Consider the following 20,229-nt stretch of genomic DNA (forward strand, 5'->3'; position numbering starts at 1 on the left):
AAGGCATGTGAGGGCATTACCGGGGCTCAGATTTTAGTGTTTTTGAGCACTTAAATGTTCTCAACAGAGGAACAGGTGTCACTGACAACCAGATTAACTTCCTGGAGTCATTTCTCAAACTTTCATCGTTTTGAATGGAGGGTTCTGAATCTTGCTTTCTGTTTATCACTCGTAAATATACCAACAACAACACAGACTGAGTGACTTTTATTTATATTTAAGACATGTGATGTTAGTTTGGATAATAATAGTTTTGGGAGATCAGACAAAAGTCAAAAGTCAAAGTCACAAAACCTCATTTAGCAATTATCACGCTGATCTTTGTCAAACGATGATTCATATTGTTTTATTCCACAAAGACACTCGGATGAAGGTGGGAGAGCAGCACCCATGCCGAGATTAATAAAGAACCTCGACGCACGTGTTTGAGCACACAGTTGGGTCGGTGCCATGGTTACTGACAACGCAGCTTTGAGCGGCTGGAGACGTATGAATAGGTTACCCTGCCCTGCTCCGGGCAACAACACAGAGGCACGGACGCGCACGGCGTGCACGCGCACACAGTATTTGTTTACGCTCTGGCTGTATTTACTTCACATTAACCTCTATGTTTTCATAGTACACTAGCATGCATTGCATTCTGGTTGGGTGAAAACAGGAATATCCTCGTTGTTTATAATTAACAACAGGAGAAAAATGTTTTTTTTTTAATACAAAAAAAAATATTGTTTTATGATGGAGAAGAATGTGGGACCTCTGTGAATGTTCGCTAAATAGTTTTGTGATTTCTGTCTAATTGTCGATCACATTAGACTTTACAGCCTATCCGGTCACTTATCACCTTGCAAGACCCACATTATTACACTCGATGCATCAACAGTGAACTGATGATTACGTGGCTTTGTTTGTCTCCTCGCGCCTGTACGCGACGTTTTGCACACACATTACGTTTTTGAGCCACCAGGTGAAAAGTGTTCGGACTCCGTCGCTATACGAACAGCGGCGATAGCTGCTATAACACAGAGAAGCTCTAATTACCGGACTTTGTGCTGGTGCAGGCTACACGTGAGTCGGAAGCTGTTCCCCACCGAAAGCGCGCGTGCGCTCTCACCACAGCACCGACGGCTTTGCAAAGTGGCAGCTCAGGGAACTATAGACATCAGTCTAAAGCGCAGCTCCAGTGGAGGACACGCACTGTGCATCATCTCCCTCAGTCGTCCGTGTGTGTGGGTCGTAGAAATAACAACCGTTCCCCAAAGAAGCTCGACAGCGGATAACCAGCAGCGGAGAAGTGATGGATGAAAGAATACCGCATTTACAGGACAGGCAGTTCATGGAGCACGCAGATTTCTTAGGGTGAGTGTCGCTTTGGGCAAACTCTGTCAAAGTCTGTCTGATAAACTGTTATGACAACCTGGTGAATAACCGGACACTTTGCTCTGTACTTTAGGGTGGATTACCCCTCTCTCTACATGTGCAAATCCAAAAGAGGAATAAAACGAGAGGATGGTGGGAAGGTGCGTGTGTGTTATTATACTACGGCAATTTAAATATTTAGTTTGTTATTTTCATTAACCAACCTTTCTGTGTGCATGAAGCTCATCAGAGTATGCACACACTTTTTACTTATATATTCGTGTTTCAAAACAGTATACTCTTGTATTTCTGCCAGCAGGACGCATACAAGTTACCACACCGGTTGATAGAGAAGAAGAGGAGAGACAGAATCAACGAATGTATCGGCCAGCTAAAGGATTTGTTACCGGAACACCTGAAGCTGTCGGTCAGTTTATGACACCACAAAACGTTTTACGCGCGGACCGACTGTGGTTTTACATGGCGAGGCAAGTCGTAAACCAACCGAACCTTTGTTTTTCTCCACAGACGCTCGGGCACTTGGAGAAAGCAGTTGTCTTGGAGTTAACGTTGAAACATTTGAACGCGCTGACTGCTGTCACTGAGCAGCAGCACCAGAAGATCATTGCTCTGCAGAATGGTAAGCTGGACAAACCCGAAGTTAATAGAAACGTTTTGCATGGAACTTTTAGAAATATTACGTACGTGTACGTAAATAGAACAAAGGTATATAGAGGATGATGCGCATTTTGAGAATACCACAACCACATTGAAAAACGTGCCACTGACCGGCGCCCATTTTATCTGCTCGTTGGCTTATGATGTGCCGCAATTTACAGAATAATGATCTTTGAACTGCACGTTTTCACAGGGGACCGGTCGATGAAATCTTCCATCCATGCAGATCTGGATGCGTTCCACTCCGGGTTCCAGGCCTGTGCCAAAGAGGTCCTGCAGTACCTGAGTCAGTTTGAGAACTGGACGACACGAGAGCAGAGGTGCGCGCAGCTCATCAACCACCTTCACAAGGTGCTGGCGCAGTTCCAGTCCGGCGCGCCGCCGCTCCAGCACCAGCTACCCGCCGGGGACGCACAGGACGGGCAAAAAGCCGACAGCCAAGCTAATTGTGTCCCGGTCATCCAGAGGACCCAAGGCGGGGAGCTCAACGAGAATGACACAGACACGGACAGTGGATACGGGGGCGAAGCCGAAAAGAGCGACGTCAAAGATAAAGAATGTGAGCGCAATAAGGCGCAGGGACCGAAGGCCGTGAAGATCAAGCAAGAGTTTGGAGACGACCGCGCTGCCAAAAAACCAAAGATGAACTGGCCTGGGAACGGGTTAGGGGGCACAGACCCCACGAGGCCCGATCTGGCGTTTATGAACTCTCTGATGGGAATAAGCGGTGTGGGACAGCAGACACCCATTTGCATGCCTTTCTACTTCATCAACCCCTCTGCCGCGGCGACTTATATGCCTTTTTTCGACAAAAGCAACATTGAAAAGTACGTGTACCCCGCGGCGGCCGCCCTGGCGTCCCCTTTCCCCTGGCTATACCCCGCACACGCGTCAGCAGCGGCGGCCGCGGCGGCTGCTGCCGCTTTTCCCGGCTTGTCTGCGCACGTTGGAGCCTCTACTCAGTCCAAGGACTTCCACAGCCCAGACAGCGACGAGTCACGCGAGGCTGAGTTGGGTTCACCAGAGGAGCGCGAGGATAGTCCCGCGAGTGACTACGGGGAGGATGACGTAGCTGAAACGTCCCAAGAGAGCAAGAACAGTCCTCACGATCAGTTTGCTGCTTGTCAAACGAGCTAATTTCTTTGTCCGTGTTACCTTTCCGTGCATTCTGCTGAGGAGTTTATGTATTTCCTTTTTTAAAGTTAGGCTACAAAACGAGGTTTCACAGACGATTTTCTCACAATATATTGGCTAAAACAGGGGACAGTTGTGACTGAGTGTGCCTTTTGCACTGACGCTAGATTAAGTCAAACTAAATGATTATCGACAATGATTGAAACAAATACACGGCTCTGTTGTGCTGGAGTTAGTTTTTTATCCTCTTTGATAACATATTTTGAAGTGGCAGCATTGGTGCCAAACCTTTGAGTACTACACCAGTGCGCAATATCCCAATCAGCGTGTCTCTTTGGATGTATGAAGTTGCAACTGACCTCTGCCAAGGTTATTAAGACTGACTGTGACTGTAAATATTATTACTTGGAAGACAGTCTGATTCATTAACATGTAAATGAAGCTATGAAAGAAGTGCCCCCCGGAAGTGGAACGCCCCCAGTACCTCATCCCCAACTTTGCATGGGGTAGGCTGAATGAGAGGCACGTGAGTGTCCCTCCTGAGAATAAATTAATAGTATCTCCATCATTAACGATACATACAAAAACAGCTACTTGATACATGATAAAGATAATAAATAGCGAATTATGGGAACGGTATTACGCCGATTGCCCTCAACTCATACTACACATTTACAGATATACTCTGGTTTCATTTACTTGTTTGTTCTTGTGCGGAAAGAAGAAAAAAAGCAATCATTCAGAATAATGGAAAGAAGAAACCCTTCTTTCACTCGGGGCTGCTTGACCTGATATTGTACGTCCCCTGAATGAGGCATTTCAGCACCGAGATGCGAGACCTCCTGTACCTCCAAGAAACATTGTAGGATAGCACCTTATAAATCTTTGATATTGAATGTACCTGTATTTTCCCAGCTGTTAAAGTTTGTATGTAGGATGATCTTTACTCTACGAGATGTAAAGTGCACTTTTTCTGCTCTTACTCTCCCAAACAGTCACCTCATAAGTTTGAGAGTCAATCACTGTAGTTCTCTTAGAACCTTTTTATTGTGTTGAGTTGTCTTGAAATAATAATAATAATAATAAAAAGATGATTTAAAAAGTAAAAAAGAGGGCGGAGATATAACATGCTTTGTGATGATTCCATGCAGTAAAGTGGTCACTAAGTAATTTGCCTGATTTGATAAAACAGTATCATTTCTGGCTCTTTCAAAGCAAAATGATTCAAGTCATAATCAGATTTGAAATCCCTAAACCCCATGACACACTGGCCTATCCCAGATTCTGTGATATATCTATCATTATGTACCTTGCTTTTCAAATATTTTACAAAAGTGGGGGAGAAGCTGCGCTCATGTGACCATCACTTGTTTGTTGGCGTTTTAAGAACTTTTAACTTTATCTTGGCCTGTTTTCTATGAGATTAATTCCTGAAAGTATAGTTGTATTCAGCTTTTTTTTTAAGTTTCACATGTGACTGAATAAACAGATGATTTTGATTTCATTTTGCATACATGACATTGCTTTTGTAGTTTGTAGTTTTCTTCAGCTGGTTTTGCCTCAAATCTGTTATCAACTGTTATATAAAGTGGCATGTGTGTCTGTACATATTTTTTTGTGAATATACCATAAAGTATACTTGTCTATGTCAATGTTGTAAAAGTCTATGGATTTTTTTTTAAAGATTTAACTGACCAACTGTTGCACATTTCGTTAATGCTTTACACATATGCTGTTATAAATTATTGCTGATGAGTTGTAAAATAAATATCAAAACTAACTCTGCAGGCGTCTTCTTTTTTTTTTTTTTACCATTCATATTTGTGCTCACAGTCTCACAGGTTAGTAAATCCAGTACAAGTTTAGTGAGTACCGAACACCAAGTAATGCGTGCACAAGACAAAGATTTCACTTTTATGAATAAAGTGGAAGTTTTATGAATTTAGTGGATGAAATGCATTGTTATTAAGACTTTAATCAGCTGATAGGTCACAGCAGAGGAATGTACAGTGTACAGTAAGCTACGGCTTTAAACACATGTCATGTGATGAAGAAGTGAGATTACACTCAGTCTTACAGGCTGATGAAAACAAGGGGCCTCCTCCCAACTTGTCAGAGGCCTTAAGACGGATCAAGTCCAGACTTTTTTGTTCCCAGTAACCAACTTACAGGAATATAATGTAATTGTTATGCATAATTTCAGCAGCCTTACAATGTGTCTGACTTTATGCCTTTATTCTAGTGATCTTGGCAAAAGTCAAATTAGTGCCAACTAATGAATTTCAAGGGTTAGGAAGAACATGTATGTTGCTTCTGCATTTTCAATAACTTGCGTGTTGTGATGTCACAACTCTCCTCATTTTCTTTAAGATTCCTTTTTTCTTCTGTTTGCGAATCCCATTATGTCAGTACCTTCACAAACCTTTGAAAGTTGAAGCAAAAGCATTGATGCTTTTCTTTTTTAGACAAGACACCCTCCCCTAATAAACCACATATGAATCAAAGTAGCATTGTTTAATTGTATTTCTATACATTTCCTATCATTTCAGGCTTATCTCATAATTCTCTCCCAGCCCTGTTGTGCCAATGTATCCAACAATACTGAGTCGATGTCTCCATCTACTGGCAGAAAGCTTGAAAAACATGTAGAGCATCTACTGTATGATATGCAGTGCAAGTTCCTCCTTATCTGCATCCACTGGCAAACAGTTATCATTAGCGGCAGTTGTGACACTTTTAATTTTGTCAGATGGTTTATTGAATCATGCAAATCATGTTATATCAGCAGCCAGTTACAGCCATACATCCGTCAACGCTTTGCAGTATATTAAGGCAGGGGAAAATAAAAACAGGTTATGTACAGTCGACATCTTCGAGTTTAACATACATGGTTGTAAACAGTGACTACAGCTACGTCTCATCCCGGGGTGTAAAAAGCACACAAGTGGTTTCTTAAAGGGAAAATACGCTCCTATATATAGACTACCACAGACTAATAATTTCACCTCGTTTAACTGAAAAGCAGAGACACACTGAAGTGATGATGCACTTTGTTGTGTTTTTTGTGGGTGGATTTCTCTTTTGTATCACACTTGTTTATTCCTGGGTGACAGTGCTGATATAAACTGGTGAATCAAGTATACAGTATGTGTTGCATGATGCAATAGATCAAATAAAATGTGAATGCATTTTACAGCATATAGTATTAAGGTGACAATAATACAGTAGCAGAGTGGAAAGCCCGATAGATATTGTTCTTTCCATTGCTCTTTCTACAAAATACTGACGGATAAAACAAACACAGTTTCCTCTTTGATGCCATGGCATTGCCATTTCTCACTGTGCAGCAATGTGGTGCTAATACATCGAGTAACAGCTGATCTAAACTGACTACCATCATTGCTTCAATGGGTCTACTAAAGCTTTACGGTACATTATTTGAATACACCAACAGTGGAATGAAGATAAGGCACTTTGATGTGATTAGCAGCTGAACGACGGCCTAAGAGGGGCTTTATACCTTGGCTATTCTGACACACACACACACACGTCTCTTTAATCACAGACTCACTCACACGCTCAAGCACACTGTAGAGATCCGTTGTATTATTACATGCCACCAGATTCAACAATCTGATTTACTGTACTGTGGATGCTCTGTACATCCAGATATGGCTATATTAACGACATAATCATGCAACAAGACCTGCTAATCTTTGGCCATCAATCCTACAGAAAAAAACAAGCGGAATTCATTTGGCAAAAATATACTGTGTAGTCATCTTAACAACAAAAATCAACTGAAGAGGGTAATTTACACTGTCTCATTGTGCAGGTATTACTGCAGCGACGAGGGCAATGCATTCTAACTTTGTAATAAAATATAATAATTCACTAAATAAAGCTGAAAAGTAAGAAAACATTTACAGTAAGCAATCATTTTGGTACACACACACACACAGTAACATTCTTCAGTAACAAAACTATTATCATTTGTGCATAGTTGTAACATGAATAGAGAGTCAGAGCAACAGGACTACATTTGGATATGCAAAACAATAGATTCTAGACAGATTTACTATAGTAGACACACATGGATCCTTCATTACTTATATAAGAACCAGGCGTCATGCCGGGTAAAACATATTCACTACAGAAATTACATAGGATTTTAGAGATATATTTAATAAATTCACATACCAAGATTCTCAGGATTATTAGTCAAAAGGCAATAGTTTTGAATCATGATGCTAGTGAGAAAACGACACAAATCATTCAGCAGTTACTAAAGTACATTAAGTGAATATGTCTATAAAGGAAGTCCACAACAGCCTGTTGAGAAAGTCCTAATATCCCCAGAGACTGTGCACCATGGACTTGTTGCTGCTGCTGTGTTATTCTGCCATTCCTTCTAACCATCTTTCATTCCCACCAAGTGCCCCACGACTTGCAATTTCAAGATCAACATTGTTCCTTCACTTTTTGAGTCTTCACACTCGAGGTTGCCTTCAGGTGATTGGGACAGCAGTGCATAGTAGTTTGCTACTGAGGTATCCTGTACAAAGATATCCACTTACAAATGTGTTCTGAGGTGAAATGGCCTCTCGAAAGGAATCATGACGCGTTCCCTCGAAGCAGAGCTGTCTCACACGTAGATCCCCTCTGGATTCAGGCCGGAAGTGAGAGGGTTGTGGAGGATCCGGAGGTGACTGGACAGAGGGTGCGACGACACCGGACGTTTCAAGGAGCCAGAAAGGGGAACTAAATCTTAGAAATAATAAATTATACAAAAGAGAGAACATTAGACACATAACCTACTTCAAAGATTAATTTAAAGATTTGTTGCTAAAGATATATAGTCAGATTTAAAAACAACAACAACAAAGCCCTGCAGGTGCTACACAATAGCTCTGCTGTGGTGCCACCAGGGGGCAGTACCGAGCCATGCAGAGAATCAGTCGATGTTGTGAATCTTATGCCCCCCCCACACCCCTCCACTCAAAAACCCTTGCTGATTTTACACACATGAATCAGAAGGTTACTGCAAGGACACCCAATTCATTGCGTTTGATAATTAAAATCCGTCACTGTTAAGTTTAATAACGAGACCCACTGCTCTAAATGATGCAATAATTAAGTATAGGTCATGCAATCAGAAAAATTAAATAAAAGTTAAGCATGAAAGTTCAGCATTAAATCCCATATGCAGCCTTTACACACACAATTACAACTTGTTTTTCTTCACTAACAGGTGTTGTTAAGACATTTAACATGTGGAATAACACATTGTTCATAGGTATTGTGGGAGATTTAACTTAACATTTATAGCTGTACATTTTCATGTATACATTCATATGTGTTTGTAGGCTTTTTAAAATGTTTTTATTGTGTACATGAAAACACTACACTAAAAAAACAATTACTCAGCAAATTAGAGGTGACACAAAACGTAAAAAGTGTCCGTTCATGAACTATGTTTTACAAGTTGGATATGCAGCTCTTAATATCACAAGTTGATGGTTGTGTTCATGGTAGCAACACAATGCACCGCTCAGGTCTGACATCAAACCTTCTCCTGAAAGTCCGTCTGAATTACTATTGATCACTAATTATCTCATTGGTACTATATTATTGTGAAGTTTTAAATAACCAACTGGCAACAGCTCTCCCATGATTCAGTGTTTAATAGTTTCTGCTCATCTGCTCTCGGTTGACAGTGCTCCGCTCCAAAGAGCCCATCACAGAAACTGCTGAGCATGTGATGGAGTGACAGCGTGATTGAAGAATTGAGGGTTCGACGGAGAACGGAGGTGAATGAATGACGGCAGGTCTGCCTGTATCCAGGCAGCTGTTGGCATGGAGACTATAATTGCCACTGGAGTGGGTAAAAACTAAAACAGTTCTCCCCGCTACCCTCTCCCCATTTTCTCTATCGCAATCTCTCACACATTCTTACACTTGAACACTAAGCTGAGTCATCTTCTCCCAGCAGGCGGTAGAAAAACAAGAATGCATGGATGTCATAGAATGACTTCACTAATGCACAAGCCAACGGTCTTCATCAAACTTTAATGCAAAACAAGTTTCATCTATCTGAAAGGCAACCAGAAAGCAGCGTCAGACGGCATGCACTTTACCATACAATTAAGTTGCCATACTTATCTCGGGTCAGACTAATTTAGATCAGTTCAGAGTCGGTTGTACACCCTAACAGACGCGTACATGGACTACTGCGGACATCGCAGTCTGTACAGTACGTCCGCAAAGAGGCTACACTACGCAGCCCTGAGTGGACCCTTGTATAAACACGGACGAACAGAGTACAACTTTGGTGAAGCTTATCTGGCCCCAATGCCACAGACTACACACCGCATCCACAAGGTCAATTTACTACTTTGTCAGTTAGTCATTTAAATCAAGAGCAAGATATGCCGAGGCATACAGTACATTTCACTATATGTGACTGTACTCCTGTACTTTAAACATGTCCTGTGGCATGAGTTAAATCTTTAACTCCAATATTTCCCAAGAGAACAACAATCCAGCCATTGAATTTCCATAGGAAAAAGATATTACCTATAGCATGAGTGCTGTGAGTACTTTCCTCCTCACTGGGTTCAGCGGGCAGCACCGTGACCTTGGTGCCGGTCTGCTTAATGAACTGCTGCAGGTTAACCTGCCTCAGCTCCTTGGTCAGCTGTTCCAGCTCGTGCTGCATATCCTTCAAAGAACCAGCAGGAGAAGAGTGAAACATGAGAGTTACCAACTAAACAGAATATACCTATGAGCGCATGTTACAGTATTTTGATGTACAGACACTGGCAATAATATTAATAACAACAACTTTATTTATATAACACCATTACAAACAAAGTTCACAAAGTACTTTGCGAGACAAAGCCCGGCAATAAAACAACCAAATGGTTCACAGTGAGGCCCAACAAAGCAAGACAAACTAAAGTCTTATTTAAACCAGGATACAACAGTACATTAGATGAAACAATGACACGATACGATGAGAACAAGCGTTGTCAATCTCTGTTAAATTTACATCAAAATGACATTGCTTGAGACAATTTATACAATATCAGAGAGCTCTGTCTGTAACCACAATATCCTAATATCTAACTATTTTCACATATGCAGTAGTACTCCTCAAGACCTGTAAACATACTTTGAAGAGTAAAAAAACCTGGCCGGGGAATCAGCAATCAGCAGGGACGATTCAGGTAGACAGTTACTGAAATGCATTCACCCTGCAGAACTATTTTGTTTATGTGAAAAATAAGTACTTGAATGAGTGCATCCGTCTTACCTGCAGTTTCTTGGTGCTTTGTCCAAGAGACCTGTCCACTGCCCGGCAGCTGCTCTCCAGCTGGACAGCCTGTCTCTCCTGGGCTTTCAGCTCTGCTTTGGCTCTGAGCGCCTGAGACCGAGCCTCTGCCTCGCTGACCCACTGGGTCTCCTGCCGCTGCCTCTGCAGCCGCTCCTCTTCCAGGCCGGCCTCAACACTCTGATGGGGCAGGGTTAGAGATATGGAAAAAGAGGCAAAGCACCGACTATAATACATAAACATCACTAGAATGACTGGTACAAGATAACTATGTTGAAATTGAAACATTTTTTTATCTGGTTAATTTAATATTCCCCCACAAGTTGCTACTAAAATAAAATTATTTCTATATTCAATATCTCCCCACAAATAGCACACCTGTACCATTGACAGCTTTTCTTCAATCTCCACTTCACAGCCCTGCAGACGTCCTCTTAGTTCCTGCAGTCGTTCCTCCAGCTGCCTCTCACTCTCTATCTCAATCTGCAGCTCTGTGGCCCAAAACTCCTCCTCTTCCATCTCCACATCATTCTTCCTCAGATGCTTTTCCAACCTCAGGATCTCCTCTATCAGCCCTCCTCCTCCTCCTCCTCCTCCACCTAGGTCCCCCATGCACCCTCCACCTCGCTCCCCTCGGCCTTCAGCCCATGCCTGGAGCTCAGCCTCATAGGCGCCCAGCTTTTTCTCCAGCACGTTGAGAGTCTCTCTCTGTAGCCCGACCAGTCGGACCAGATCTTCCATGCGACAGGCCCACAGGCCAGGCGATGCAGTCCCGATGGCTGGTCTTGCATGGTGGTGAGTCCCACCGTTTCCCAGGAGGAGTCTTCGTTTGGCCTCAGCCTCGCCGAGTCGGCCTCCGCTCAATATCTCCCTGAGGCCTCTTGGCGCACCGGTGAACGTCAGAGACTTACGCCGCGGTTCACGGCGACGGAGGGAGCGATCGTTGGGATATCGAAGCTTTGCGAGGGGAGGTAGGCTCTGCCGGTGCAGCCCACGTTCAGGCCCCCTGAGAGGGGGTCCTTCTGAGGGAGGTCGTTCAGTCAAGGAGGGGCCTGTTCGATGCAGGATCAGCTGGACATCCCCAGCATACTGTCCCCAGGTGTTCAGAGAAGCCACAGGGCTCTCATGAGGGGCTAGGTGACGCTCCGTGTCGCGCCATTTTTCTACCAGAGTGTATCTCCCAGTGCGACCTGTAAAAAACATAAATTGTAAGAAATTCTTACGTTGGTAGATGGTTATGCTAAAATGCAAGGATTATGACTTGTATAAAAAGGCTGCTTAAAGCTAATTTGACCTATAAAGTGGTAAATGATTGCAAAACAAACTTATTGAAATGCAACTATGAAGAAAAAGCGGTAAAAAGATAACATTTTAGCAAAAATGTCTTACACATTCAGCAGACACAAAGCAACATTGTAATCCTGACAGTCATGTTTCTGGTCACCTAACATTTGAAACACTCAACATTTCAACCAGTTTGTCCGAGTGTGGCTTCTGACAACAGCGACACAGAGACTTTATAAGTGAGATAAGAGCCGTAAGTCTCAACCATGTCGTGAAAATGCAAACAGGAAAACAGACGAAGTGGCTTCAGCACCATGAGCAACCTTTTCACATGACATGAGATGTAATGTTTATTCGGAATAAACTGCTTAGAGCTGTTTAGAGGAAACCTAAACATAATGCGTAGCGTGTTTATAGAAACACTTGTAAAAAAAGTTCTAAATCAATATTGATGTCTGATCACTTAAAACGGTTTATACATTTCTAATATAAAGAAATGCAGTGGAGGGGGCTCAGAAGTGCTGCTTTCTCAGTTTGGCAGGAGACTGAGAGATGAGTCAGACTTTCCCTCCTCCCCAGCTCTTAGTGGGAAGTGATGTCAATACAGTCTGCTGAAGTGCCCGTTCCTGGAGGAGCCATATGGGAGAGGGGGTGCTTGGATCCAAGAACGTATACCAATAAAGCCTCTAACTATGACCAACTGTGTATCTTAGCGCGTGTAGGCAAGATACTGAAATACTACTACAGTACTTCATTTCTTTAATTCTGTTTTTTAACAAATGGCAATTTGACATTTTTTGGTGAGCTTTATACTTAGATTACAGCTGTGGATATAACAATACACTTAATGAAAAGGCTTCAACTCATTTTTAGTTTTGCATCTTCAAATTTTTAAAGTGTGAAGAAACTAACAATTAACTAACAATATATACCGGAAGTATACAATCCTTGGGTCCATATGTACACAACAATATTTGCCAACAGGAAATACTACGTTTTGTTGATGGCTAGCTGCCAATGTTTTAAATCACTGCAGTTCTTAACATGTGGATGCTAATTAATTCCTATATCCGAGCACACAATATAACGATGGCTAAGACCAACCCAAAGATCTATTATGTGATTTTGTGTAGCAGTCAATCTAGTAACTGATGCAATCAATTGAATCACCTGATGATTGGACAAAGCCCATTTCATAATAAAATAATCCAGTTTCCCTTGTCAAATATGCAACTCACTAGAAATAACAGGTATGGTTGCATCTCTCGCGTGGTTTTATAGTAGAAAAGTATCTACCTATAGCCTGTGCCAGAGCAATCACCACTTCTTGGCAGGTGGTTGCCTCAGTGACCCCGCAGACGACCCTCTGGACTCCATCCACCCAGACCTTAAGCTCCATGTTGGGTCAGAAGCTATGGGGTCGGCTGTGGTGCGTTTGCCCCGACATCATTGAAGGCTCCAGTGGTGCAGGGCAGCTGAAGCCCCTCTGGCTACTTCACTTGGGAGGAAACACAGGAGAAAACAGGAAATGGTTAGTCAGGATGTGCTCAAGGCCACAGTTATAATCTTCAGTCGCCTTAAAGGATAAAGTCTTAACAGACACACAGACATGCAGACAGTTCCACTTGTGGTATTGCTTCTACACAAGTAGTCAAATAAGCAGAAAATACAAGGGAGAGACCGACTATTTTAGCAGTGGCTTATGGTAAAAGGATAGTCTAGTTCAGAATGGACCTGTACAGCCAGGCATGCCAGGACCAGCTGGCCATAACGCGGCTGTTTTGTTCTTCTCTATGAATAGGTACATGTCTGTTGGGGGTGCAGGAAGAGGCTGCCAGCACATTCCCAAGCCCAGTTCCTGCTTTTGTACGACGAATTACATAAAACAGCAAAGACAGAGCAGGAAGATTGACTAAGTGACACAAAGAGGACAGAAACAGAGAGTGAAACAGAGTAGGGATGAAAATATAATTAAAAAGGAAGAGCCAGATGAATCATAACTCCCCAAAGAGGGAGTAGAGTAGGGTTTTGTATTTGATGTCACAGGTGTGTTCAGTGGTCTGAAACATATGTAATATAGTTATGTTCTTTATTCCTTACAGAGTTATTAGAAGATCAGTTAATATCCTACAAGTTCAACATAACAACATATTAGAGATGCAGCATCTTCATAAAGCCTGTGTTGATATGATAGCCACTGATTTGACTGCATTTTGAAGATTCAATAGATAGATAGATAGATAGATAGATAAAAAAAAAGGTTTTTTAACAACTATACTGACATAACAAAGTATATGAAATACCCATTAAGGGTGAGGGATCCTTCAAGATGTTCTTTATGGGTAACTGAGAGAGAATGAATGGCATTTCCCCAGATCTGTATCACTCTCCATGGATCTAACCTTCACTGCACCTACACTAGTGTGTCAAAAGGTCCCTTTGTTCACCAACCCCCCACCAATTACTCCTCCCCCAGCCCACGTAGTCCTTATCCACATCCACAAAGTCATCCACACCAGCCTGTCCTATGCACCACAAATTGCTTTTCTGTAGAGTGTAGACATAGGAACTGCTGCAAGGTAACATTTGTAGAGTTAGACAAAGAGATTACACTGCAACTAATGATTATATTTACAAAGTTTTAATTTCAATTGATTGTTGTTGTTTTTTTAAGTCAAAAAACCCATTCATGGTGACATCGTCATATTGCTTGTTTGGCCAGACTAACAACAGTCCAAAATCCCAAAGTGTTACATAATGCAGCAACTTTACTTAACTTGAGAAAGTTAAAACATAATGTTTGCTTGTAAAATGACCAGGATCATAATTCAAATTAATACAGTTTTTAAACAAACAAAATAAAATCTCAGGTAGGTATACAACATCTATAGAGATGCAAGTGTGTGTTAAGTGCCTGGACTCTTGATCACTCCTTTCTTGACATATTCACACTTGTTGGAAAGCGCTTTTGTCCTTCATCCTTCTGCCCTTAAATGGCATTAAGGGCAGAAAGATGGAGAGGAACAGGAAAATCAAACACACACACACACACACACACACACACACTTTTGTTTAACCCTTTTTACAGCAGGATGTGGAAACAGTAATAGAGCCTTGAGTGGGTCTTGATGCAAAGCAGGCATAGTGGATCAGCCAGGGAAGCGGTTTGGATATACTGGAGGGGGAAGGTGCTTAAGAAACCTACAGTATAAAAACACTGAGTCAGATGGATTTACAAGGACCACAGCATAAATGATTTTCCTCTCCCTCCTACCCAGAAGAGACAAGTATTCAAACAAAACACTGCATTTCATGTGCAGTAAAGACAAACAAACTGGTTGATTCAATGTCTCTTCCTTGCGCAAGCTCAACAAGACTCAGCGGGGCATTTATAAATGTCACTTGCTCTGGTCCAGATTTGTGGCATTTCTATTCGTTAACATTAACACAGAAAACCCAACTGACGATGCAGGCACAGCGGTGTGGGGCAGAGTGCCATCCTGAGCTGTGCAAGCTCCACTCCTCTGGCCCGTCAAAGCCACAGCCTGGGGAGATGCCCGCTCCCTGATCTGTGCAGCTCATCTTATGCCAGAGAGGCATTTCATTTCATGAGACAGAGGAGGGCTTAAATTCCTGTGAATTCTATTAAAGCTCAGTTGAGAGTTAATCAAAGGCAGAAAAAACATCAAACTCCTCATGACTCCAGAGCTTGTTTGTTTCAGTCTTGTAATGGTTCAGTAGTGTTGACTCAAGATTTTTCTCAGATCAGTGAGGTGTGTGAGCAGCATTGAGCAGCCTGCTCGCTCGGCTGCTGATGACAATTCTCCAGGCCTACAGGAGCCCACTGAGCTGGCAGGAAAAGGCCTCCAACTGGATGCTGGTGTAAACAACCTACCATATGCTCCTGTGGGTGTTCCATCAAGACCACTACACTGCCGCAACAGGCACAGTGAATACTGTAGGAGTTGTAGGAGCTTCTTTTGAGGATTTACAGTATGTCTGGCATCACAAAGTGCCTCGTGCAGTTTAGCAAATTGTTGAACAAGGGGGTATTTGAGAAAACAGGGCATTCAAAAACAAGGCTGAGCTCCAGTCAGGAGAAAGCCTGCAGGGCAGCAACTGAACCTCCTTGAGCAAATCACAGGAAAACACAAACGTTCCAAGTACTACCTTTTGTAAACTTCTTCCTATTCATTTGTTGCTGGCCATTGTTCATTAATGAACGGCAAGTTTGAAAGAATATTTAAGTGGCTAATTAAAACTATTAACTAATTAATTTGAGAAGGTTTCTGACATGCAACACTCCCCACACTGATGTTAAACAAAGACAATGGGATACTTCTTACAGACTAGAGACAGCAGTCTGTTTTAATACTTAAATCTCCTTGCCTATTGCCAACCAAACTTTAATTAAAATTGCACTCCCTGTCGATCAACGTGCAATTACTAGAAATGTACACTTTGCTTTAATTGGTAACAGATCAGTTGTGAAATACATCTCTGTGAGCCGCCAAAGACAGATGCTGGTTTACTGCGTAGGCACCGGTGGTAAATCGGTTGGAACTAACAGGATAAATCTATTTCCTTGCTTTCAATTCCTCTAGATTGTCATCAAGCGCTAAAGCCCAGTATAATCACGACACCTAAAACAAATTAGGGTGGCAACAGTACAACATAAATGTAAGACACTTTGGACAAGATGGGACCTCTGTGGTTAAAGGTTAGGGTCTCGCAGTGTGATCCAGGGAAAGATATTTTTCACATCATCCGTATGCCAGTCTGGAGTGTGTACTATAAGACATTATAGAGGAGGGCAAAGACTGTTGCATGAGACAGGCCTTGATCCTGGAGAGTGGAAACTGATAACATCCAGGGTATGCATTCCTAGGCTATGAGAATGCAACAGGCCATGACTAAGAGACAAGAAAGCTATGAGTCCGTCCGCCCTGCGATCTTGATGGCGATGCAACCGGCCGCAGCGATGCAATGACACTTCAACACGCTGCATTCAAACTAGAGTGAGTTTGAACTGGATGAATACTAAAAGCTTGAGTTTGTAACATTCTGAACAATTAAAAACGTGACATATCTGAAAAACTAAAAGAGACGTAGATCAGTGTATAGAGGTTCTTTATTCTTGTCTGAAATGTTCTAAAAGAACATGTTACGACCCCACTACCTAAAGCACCAAACCCATAATATACACAAAGGCCGGGTATTGCTCAGCACAGATGATGTAAGATGTTCCCTCGAGCTCCAATCTGAAAGTCTGGGTGTTTGAACCCACATCGAGTCGCACTACAGCTTGTGAGAGGTCCTCTGTGGCCCCTGCCCTGGAGGCAAGCCCGCTTCTTTCTCTCTGTGCCTGGCTGATATTAAACTATTAGGCGCTGGAGCAGCCTCCCCCATTTGGGAGGTCAGTGCTGGCAGAATTATGAACATCTGGAAGGCACGTTCGGCCAGCAATAATGCTGCCTTTGTTCCCTTGCCATATTCACTGCTCACTAGCCAGCTTTGAAGAGCCAGCCGGGCAAGCAGCAGGCTCCTTCATCGGGGCAACAGGGGGCCTCTAGCCAAGGTTTACATGTTCCAGTGGTTTGCAAAACATCATCTGGTGCGGAATCACACTCTGGCATACACACATGTATTGAACTGAAATGGTTTTACAGCAGCAGCTGAAACTTGTTTGTCCAGATTGTAGGTACCTCTTTGCAGCCTGGTCTAAAGCTATCCTCTGAGATCAGAAGTAAGAGATATAAAACCTTGACTGAGTGCCACAACTCCACAGGTTGGCTTTGCTAAGCTCGATGCATGTTCGTAAGCTCTTGATTTTAAACTAGATTATGTTATGATTACTGATGTGTGGAGATTTTTTAAACCAGGAGAGCTCGTAATATTCACAGACGATGTTGAACCTTATGACAGACAGCAATGTGCAAAGGGCAATGCAACATTAAACAACATTTTGAAGTGAATGTTTCTCATCTAAACATGCTCATAACTACAACAGGCCTCCTACAAGAAATTCGAATAATCCTTGAACTGATCTTAAACTTCTTCCCAGCAGATACAGACAACATTCACAGCAGCTTGATGTCTCGGCATTTAACATCCTGAAAGTCATCCCGCATTAGCATCTTTGAGCATTAAGTGCCAACAAACCTTTGTCCCATATTATTGGTGTTGACTGGGTTGAGGCTGGAGAAATGGCGATAATGGGCTGTAGTGGGCTCAGTGAGTAGCCGAACTATTCTACTACAGAAATGTTTCCGTTATCTCAGCCTCACAACTACAACGGGACCGCTGCAGCACATTTATCTATTATTAGGTCTTTGTAATGGTCTTACCTTTAAAGCGCAAATAGGATTCACCTCAGTGTTCCTGAGCCGAAAGTGAAGTTTAGGCGGAAAACACAGGTAAAGGCGTCAATTCCGCTAAATGTGTCCTTCTTCACCATTGCCCAGTAAATCACTTCCAGAGAACTGCGACAAAGTATCGTTTGGCTGCCAGATAAAATAACTGAACATAAAGCTGCGGACGCTTCGAAAAACAGAAAATTGACGCTATACTACGGTCCTACATCCGAAAGTTTGTGTCTGTCCCCTCTGTGCGTCAGTCTTTTGCGGTCTCACCAATGAGCTGCGGAAAATAACCCTCAACTCGTTTCATTACTCCTGCTGGTAAATACATCGCATTGGAACTGGGACACCGCAAGGCATTGTGGACTGTTTAAAGCTGCAACACCCTCTGAAGGGGAGAGGTATTGGGGGCTGAGGGGATCCCATGGTCAGAAAGTCTCACATAGGCTGACATTTAGATTCGAATAAAAGATTTAAGATTTTAAGATTTAAAAATGATGTATTATAAAATTGTTTTGAATAATATAGGGTTACCATAACGGCAAAGTAGGATATGTTCCAAGGGAAATGAAAAACACAAATTGTCACTATGCATGTAGTGGATAGTGATATGAAATAACCACATTTAGTAGCATGTTTTTTGTTATACATTATAAAAGTAAGTAGTGTAAAACACACAATATTTTAGACCCTACTGGACTAAACAGCAGACTTACACTAAAAAAATTGACCAAAAAAATGGTATTCCCATTTGACATAAAATACTTGCATGAAGTACATTAATTAAAACTGGAGCAGCTGATGGACTTTGACGAGTGGAAACATACTGCCCTCTTGTGACGAACAGACTTTCCTGTTTTAAAAACACGTCAGCTGGATGTGTCGGTCTTTAAATATGTCTTTTATCCTCTATGAGGTCGGTTTATGAGCGGTGTAATCACCACAGCAGGGTTTATTGCTCTTTAGTCACCAAGTGTTCGTAAGGACTATTGGCCTTGTTCAAGATCAAGATTGTATTCACTGATCAGGAAGTTTCTTCTTGTACGGTTGAAATATATTATTTCATTTACAGAATGGCATTTCATGCAAGTGAAAAAAAAAACTTTCAGAATTGCCATTTTAATTAGTCTCGAAACTGTGCCATCATAGAGCTTTTTCAGGGTCGACATTTCACCAGCAGGAAATCACAAACCTTACTAATGACGTTAATGATGGCTATTCCTGTGACTCACCATGTCGAAAATGAAATGCAGCCATCAATATTGTTATCTGGTACATCTTTGAACTTACTGCTATGATATATCAAAATGTCTGCTACAAATACCAGTTATACTTTTGTTGAATAGTTTCTTTTGCATTATATTATCTGTCAATATTATGATTTACTCTTGCTTTTTTGTGATTTTATACAAATACAATTCTTCTGAGGACATTCTGTGCTGTGTATATATAATGACTGCTTGTATTAAAGTTGTGTTTATTTATTGTACCAACAGGTAAACCCTCTATTCTTGTTCATGTACAACGTTTCCTTTATTTATGTACATTGCATTTCACATACTGTGGCATTCTCGTTGGGCGATTAATCTCTAACATTGTATCATGTCTTATTATTTTTTATTTATTCATTGTTTTTGTTTGGCTTCTAAGCTAAAGGCAGTCAGTACAGGGCATCTATGTGAGATTAAGATAAAAAAATAAATGAGTACCCTATCACAAAATAGGAACATCAATAATCATAATATGTTTGTTATAGCCACAATTGTAAGACTCTCAACATTTTTAAATTATTATCTTTTTAATGAAAACAAATATGAACATACGTTTTTAAAATTGAAATTACGCTTCAATTCATGTCAAAATCTGAAACATAGTTGTGGTTTTGGTAGCGGCTGTACGACGTGGAGAACTGCCAGACAATAGTGACTTTTAGTATCTCTGCTGTAAGACGTAAAAACGACGCACTTTGTTGTTTTCTATGTTCTTCTATTTTACACCTGTTTTATTTTCTTGCCACTGCAGGCTATTACGTTTGACGGCTAGTATCCAATAAAAATCGTAGGATTTATTTTACTTTTAAAAGGA

At 41.8% G+C, this 20,229-nt stretch overlaps 2 protein-coding genes across 5 annotated transcripts; one reads left to right on the plus strand and one right to left on the minus strand.

Annotated features, from left to right (window-relative positions):
• Nucleotides 1-1,042: 1,042 nt before the first annotated feature.
• bhlhe41 (basic helix-loop-helix family, member e41) lies at nucleotides 1,043-4,948 on the plus strand. 2 transcript variants are annotated; one of them, XM_068602687.1, is made up of 5 exons: nucleotides 1,043-1,356; nucleotides 1,451-1,517; nucleotides 1,673-1,783; nucleotides 1,885-1,996; nucleotides 2,228-4,948. In XM_068602687.1, exons 1-5 carry the CDS (start codon nucleotides 1,295-1,297, stop codon nucleotides 3,169-3,171), a joined length of 1,296 nt encoding a protein of 431 aa, XP_068458788.1. In that variant the 5' UTR covers nucleotides 1,043-1,294; the 3' UTR covers nucleotides 3,172-4,948. The 2 variants fall into 2 exon arrangements, with proteins under 2 accessions (XP_068458788.1, XP_068458790.1); XM_068602689.1 differs by having other exon boundaries at nucleotides 1,045-1,356; nucleotides 1,676-1,783.
• LOC137803871 (ras association domain-containing protein 8) lies at nucleotides 4,054-18,484 on the minus strand. 3 transcript variants are annotated; one of them, XM_068602685.1, is made up of 6 exons: nucleotides 18,133-18,484; nucleotides 13,082-13,278; nucleotides 10,880-11,691; nucleotides 10,484-10,681; nucleotides 9,745-9,889; nucleotides 4,054-7,935 (listed from the first exon to the last, which is right to left on the minus strand). In XM_068602685.1, the coding sequence occupies exons 2-6, from the start codon at nucleotides 13,182-13,184 to the stop codon at nucleotides 7,814-7,816; spliced, it is 1,380 nt and encodes a 459-aa protein (XP_068458786.1). In that variant the 5' UTR covers nucleotides 13,185-13,278; nucleotides 18,133-18,484; the 3' UTR covers nucleotides 4,054-7,813. The 3 variants fall into 3 exon arrangements, with proteins under 3 accessions (XP_068458786.1, XP_068458787.1, XP_068458785.1); XM_068602686.1 differs by having other exon boundaries at nucleotides 10,886-11,691; nucleotides 13,082-13,283; XM_068602684.1 differs by having other exon boundaries at nucleotides 13,082-13,283.
• Nucleotides 18,485-20,229: the final 1,745 nt, after the last annotated feature.

This window comes from Clinocottus analis, unplaced genomic scaffold, assembly GCF_023055335.1.
Source record: "Clinocottus analis isolate CAN_PGR_092001 unplaced genomic scaffold, fCliAna1.0.p SCAF_6, whole genome shotgun sequence".
NCBI lineage: Eukaryota > Metazoa > Chordata > Actinopteri > Perciformes > Cottidae > Clinocottus > Clinocottus analis.